We start from the raw sequence: 6,000 nt of genomic DNA on the forward strand, positions 1-6,000 counted from the left end.
TGCCTCATACCGCCTCTCGTCAGAGCACGTGCTCCCTGCGGCGTACAACGATGGCGGGGCCGCCGTGCAGTGGAGGGCCTTCGGTGCGCGTGGGAGACAACCTCGCGCCTCAAGCAACGCTGGCGGGAGCTTCTTCTCGTGTGCAGTGAGCGTGCGGGAGTTGGGCTCGACGTCCGCGGCGGTCATTTCGTCGAACAGGATGCATGCAAGTCCGTGTCGAGGGCGTCGTTGCTGCATGTGTCAGGACGGTGCTTCATCAAAGCCCAACCTGCACCGGTTCGCTCTTTCTGCGGGTGTCACGGGATGGAACGGCGAGCACCAGTGGCTAATCGTCATCAAAACTTCATTCTCTTGATTCCATGCAGAGCGTATTCGGCTTGGCGTTTGTGTTCTTTCTCTCAATTGATTTCTGGATTTCCTCAACAATTGATTGTGTGCCGTGAGCGTGCTGGAGTTGGGCTCGGCGGGCGCGGCGGTCATTTCGTCGAACAAGATGCGTGCAAGTCCTGGCCCTCAACGGGTCCGGAATCTACTGGAGCTCCTTCCGCAGACAAGAAGGACGAGCTCCTTGGCGCAGATCGAGGTCATGGAACTCCTCACGTCCAGGGCGGTGCAGATCCAAGCCATGGCCGGACCTCGTCTCGTCCAACTCCTCAACGACGACAACGAGCAGCACGTGGACACCGACGGGCTGCTGCTACACAGACGATGTGCGCCACCCGCTCACCCCGCGTCCTCTTCTCCATCCGCATCGGCGAGCTCGTCCGCGGTGGTGGTCCAAGATGGACATGATAGACAGGGGCGGAGCTGCATAGGCATACCCTGATGCACATGCATCAGGGTAAAAAAAGTTTTTAATGGTAACTATGTGCTTAATAAGCTAATGCATCATGTTGACTAGGAAGTGTGCATCAGGTTCACGTCTGTTCCAGCTCCGCCCCTGATGACAGAGGTATATACGTGAGAGAGAGAGAAAGAGAGAGAGAGGGAGGGAGGGACGGGAGAGAGATGTAGAGGAGAGACATCCTCTTCTTCCTTCGGGACGACGAACTCGTCCACGCGGCCATGGTGGTCGAAAATGGACAGGACATAGGTGAGGGAAAGGAAGAAAGAGAGAGAGAGAGAGATGGGACATGGGAGAGAGGTGCGGGAAAGAGACGGAGGTGAGAGAGAAACGAAGAGAGAGAAAGAGAGACGTGCGCCTTGCAGTGGTGTCAGTACAGTAGGGGTGCCATGAGCTCAACTGTGTTTTCGAATCTTGAAGCATTACGGACGGCCTGATAGTACAGGCCAGGGAACGTACGGTCCAAAAATCCACTCTCGATACAAATGTAATGTTATTATTTTTATAACACATAATTCACATTTTGTTGGTCTAATTGATGGTCAAGTTAGACATCAAAATGTGTGGACGTCTTATTTATATAATGGAAACGGAGGGAGTCCAATGGTTAACTTTTTTTTTAGGATACAATGGTTAAACCTGTATGTCAAAAAACATGGACACATGCGATCTACCATTCGTCTTCTAATGCATCGGTTTGGGACGTTGTTAGCTGCTAGAGCTCGGTAGTTTCTACCAGCATAAAGGACAACAACATTGTTAAACCCAAGTCACCAAACAACAAAAGAATAATCACACACACGGAGAAGACACACCAATATATAGCTAGGCTGACACGATGTCAGTCCCAAGTGGCAACCAACCCAACCACTACGGACGCGCCATGAAAACACGAGGTCCCGATTCAGAGTCCGTGGAGGCATTCTCAAGGACATACTGGCATGATCATTCGTGCTGGCCAGGCCAGGCGTACGTACGTCCAGAAGAGCTAAGCGCCGTTCGCCAACTCGGGAACGGAACGGTAGTTGCATGCAGGCTAGCTTGCAGCGCAGCGCGGGCATCCAATGCCTACCGGTTCTGGTTGGTGGTGGTTATCATAGGGCTTCCGACGGAGGGGCCCGGCCGGACACTGTACGCTGTCTGTCACCTTGCCTACCTGTACTGGGTTTTCCTTGATCTGGTTCTTTATTTTATTCAAACCTCCAGCGTTGATACGGCGCAGATGCTGGATCGTTGATAATATTTAATCCATGCATGTGTGGTAGAGTGCTCCTGAAGAAAACAAATAGTGAGGTCAAATGATGGATGTGATATGTGCAGAGTAGGTGTGTACTCTTTTGCTAGGTGATACCCTGATCGCAGTAAAACTCATTTCGTTGCCCTGAATTCTCCTACAGTATAGTTTTTTAATAAGGAGACACAAGATTTCCTTCGATTCAAAAACAGCAAAAGTGTTAGTCGAGCGAGAGTCGTGGCAGAGAGAAAAAGGAAAGAAAAAAATGGAGCTGGCAATAATTAAGCAAGAATTCTACTCCCTCCGTCCATATTAAACAACGAAATATTACATGTATCTACACCGTTTTTGTATAGTAGCCTTTTTAGGGCTTTTTTTGCCATAGCCTGACGGAGCTGGCAGGTTACCACGTAAACTAGATCACTAGCATTTTTTTTTGGTACAGCCCAGAGTTTGGAAAAACAAGATACTGCCAGCCCATGGACCGGTAGCCCACGAAGCATCCAAGCCAGATTTAAGAAAAAAGAGATGGGCTGGACCTGGACTGGGCTATTAGTCAAAGGCAGCCCATGGAAAAGAAGCGTCAAGAAGGCTCCGAGCGCCTGGGCTGTTACCAAAACCGTAAAAAATTAGCCAAGTCCGAGCGGTGCATGTCAGCTTTAGCTACACTTGTCAAGCCGAGCGCGGCATGCACGCCTCCCAGGACGACGGATGGACACTCTCCTGTCTCCATGCCCACCGCACCGCGCCGGACTGCCGGAAGAACAATCCCCTATTCATCTCCATCCACGCACCGCCTCACATCGCCTGCACAAAGGACCAAAAAATCTTCCCATGCATTCGTAGAATTTCGGCTGATTGATTGATCGATCGATCGATCCGAAAACGGAGTAGATTGGAGATGCCGATGGCAGTGCGGCGGTGCGGCGGGGGCTGCGACGGCGCGGTGGACGCGATGCTGCAGTGCCAGAAGGTGAGCGACTTCCTGATCGCGGCGTCGTACCTCTCCATCCCGCTGGAGCTGCTCTACTTCGCTTCGTGCGCCGACCTTGCGCCGCTCAAGTGGGTGCTCCTGCAGCTGGCCGCCTTCGCCGTGCTGGGCGGCGCCATCCACCTGCTGGCCGTGCTCACCCACCACCACCCGCACTCCTCGGGCCTCCTCCTCGCCTCCACCGCCGCCAAGCTCCTCGCCGTCTTCGTCTCCTTCGCCACCGCCCTCTCCCTCCTCACCGTCATCCCGCGCCTCCTCCGCGCCAAGCTCCGGGAGGCGCTCCTCCGCACCAAGGCCCGCCAGCTCGACCAGGACCTGGGGCTCATCCGCCGCCGCGTCGAGGCCACCACCCGCGTCGCCCGCATGTTCGCCCGCCACATCCGCGACGCCCCGCCGCTCGACGACCCGCACGCCATCCTCCACACCACCATGCTCCACCTCGCCCACGCGCTCTCGCTCCACGGCTGCGCCGTCTGGCTGCCCGGCGAAGGCGTCCTCCAGCTCCTGCACCAGCTCAGCCTGCGGGACAAGGGCGGCGCCGTCGTGTTAGGGTCGCAGGTCTCCATACCCGCCGATGACCACGACGTGCTCGACGTAATGTCCAGCGAGGCCGCCAAGGTGCTCCGGCCTGGCTCGGCGCTCGCCACGGCCAGCGGGGGCCTCCAGCCGCCCGGAGCCGTGGCTGCCATACGGATGCCTATGCTCAAGGTTTCCAATTTCGACGGAGGAAGGGTTTCCCCGGAGGCGAGCTCCTCTGCCATCTTGGTGCTGGTTCTTCCCCACAAGGACGGGGACAGCCCGCGAGGATGGAGCAGCCAGGACCTGGAGATCGTGCAGGTCGTCGCTGACCAGGTCGCCGTGGCGCTGTCCCACGCGGCGGTGCTGGAGGAGTGGCAGTCCACGCGCGACAAGCTCGCCGAGCAGCACAGGGCCCTGCTGCACGCGAAGCACGAGGCCATGGCGGCCACCAACGCCGTCCGCTCCGTCCAGAGCGCCTTGTGCGGCGCCATGAAGAGGCAGATGCAACCCATCGTCGGGCTGCTCTCGATGCTGCGGCAGGAAGGCATGCGCCCCGACCAGAGGCTGGTCGTCGACGCCATTGCCCGGACAAGCACGCTCGCGCTGACGCTCGTCAACGACGCCGACATGGAGACGCTGGCGATGAGCCGCGTGCCCTTCGGCCTCCACGCGCTGCTCAGGGAGGCGATGAGCGTCGCCCGGTGCCTGGCCGGCTGCGGGGGCCTCGGCTTCTCGTACCGGACGGAGAATTCTCTGCCACAGTGGGTCGTCGGCGACGAGACCAGAGTCTTCCATCTCCTGCTGCACATGGTGGGCACGATGCTGAACCGCCGCTGCGACGGCGGCGCCGGCTGCCTCTCGTTCTCCGTCAAGAGCTGCGCTGCGGGTGAAGAAGAGAGGTTCGGCCGTGATTGGATCCCGATGCGGCCAAGCTTGTCTCCAGGCTGCAGCATACGTGTCAAGTTTCAGGTCGGGTTGGAAACACCACCAGGGCCAGGTCTCCCTTGCGCCAAATCCCCTCGTACACCGGCCAGCTCCGAGATGGGGCTTAGCTTCAGCATGTGCAACAAGATCGTCCAGGTAGTCCACTATCTATTGCTTGCACAACCGATTAATGTATGATCCGGGCAAATGATCCAAACTCTCTCTTTTACTTCAGATGATGAACGGCAGCATGCGGTCGTCAGCGTCGGACGGAGGCAGCATCACGGTCGTGCTGCAGTTCCAGCTGCAGCAGCAATCGGGCCTGCACCGAAGCCGGGCGCCGGCGCCGTCCATCCCTCACTTCGACGGGCTGAGGGTGCTGGCCGCGGACGGCGACGGCGTGAGCCGGGCGGTGACCCAGAAGCTGCTGGAGAAGCTGGGGTGCCAGGTGACGCCGGTGCCGTCGGGGGCGCACTGCCTGGGCCTGCTGGCCAGCGCCGGCTCCTGCTTCCAGCTGGTGCTCCTCGACCTCGACGCGCGCGCCGCGGCCTCGGAGATGGACGTGTGCGAGGCGGCGCTCCGGATCAGGGAGCTCGGGAGCGGCGGCTGCTGGGTGCTTGTCGTGGCCGCGCTCGCGGGCCCCGGCGCCGACGACGCCGGCGTGCGCGAGATGTGCCAGCGGTCCGGGATTCATGGCGTGGTGCAGAAGCCCTTCACGCTGGCCGCGCTCGGAGCTCAGCTCTCTGCAGTCCTTGAGAACAACTGACGATGTCATGCATGCCACCACGTGCTTGTTCTGTTACCGCTGCTGCCAGTTGTACTTAACTGCTCGCGATGGCACGAGCTGGAACACGAATAAAAAGTTCAGGCAACGTGTGATCCTTCCAAGCTCATAAACCCCAGCATGACGATTGACGGGCTAGCTCCATGATTTCACCTCGAACCCGCGAATCCATTTTCCGTGAGGAATAATCGGAGTCTGTATGCGGGGCTGGTGCGTTGGCGCCTACACTCCGGCAGGTGTACCGTGTACGTGTCCAGCCATTGCCGCCACGGACAACCAGTGTGCACGTGGACACATGGTGCACAAGGGCACGCAGCGTGGTCTAAGAATTTCCTGTGCAGGCTATGCTATCTCCAATATATCTGGACGATGGCGTGCACTCGCCCGCCACGTACCCCACGCCACGGCGGTCGTGGGACGCGGCAGCACCGCAGCACGCACGCGCGCGAATGCGCGGTGTCCAAATGAGTCACGCAGAAGGTTGGTCTCGTAGGATGGGTTTGAGCCGAGACTCCGAGTAGAGATCAGACAGGATGGTCGTGAATGAAATGCTTGGGTTTTTTATGCGCCACGTGTGACTGTGCGAACTTCGATGCTTGAGCTTCAACGGGGAGCTGATTTACAAAGTAAATTACAGAAAATTCTCACGTTAAGGGACAGGCTTTAAAAATAAAACACCGTTTCTGGTCACATTGATCGCTCGT

At 58.0% G+C, this 6,000-nt stretch overlaps 1 protein-coding gene across 1 annotated transcript; it reads left to right on the top strand.

The window, feature by feature from the left end:
* The first annotated feature begins 2,425 nt into the window (after positions 1–2,425).
* On the top strand, positions 2,426–5,395 carry LOC100834722 (ethylene receptor 4). The gene is made up of 2 exons (XM_003572944.3): positions 2,426–4,668; positions 4,748–5,395. Exons 1-2 carry the CDS (start codon positions 2,980–2,982, stop codon positions 5,276–5,278), a joined length of 2,220 nt encoding a protein of 739 aa, XP_003572992.2. The 5' UTR covers positions 2,426–2,979; the 3' UTR covers positions 5,279–5,395.
* The last annotated feature ends 605 nt before the right edge of the window (positions 5,396–6,000 follow it).

This window comes from Brachypodium distachyon, chromosome 3 (genome assembly GCF_000005505.3).
Source record: "Brachypodium distachyon strain Bd21 chromosome 3, Brachypodium_distachyon_v3.0, whole genome shotgun sequence".
Taxonomy (NCBI): domain Eukaryota; kingdom Viridiplantae; phylum Streptophyta; class Magnoliopsida; order Poales; family Poaceae; genus Brachypodium; species Brachypodium distachyon.

Coding starts and splice junctions, on each gene's coding strand:
- LOC100834722 (XM_003572944.3), top strand. CDS start 2,980: ATGCCGATGGCAGTGCGGCGGTGCGGCGGGGGCTGCGACGGCGCGGTG. Junction 4,669..4,747: donor TGTGCAACAAGATCGTCCAG/GTAGTCCACTAT, acceptor CTTTTACTTCAG/ATGATGAACGGCAGCATGCG.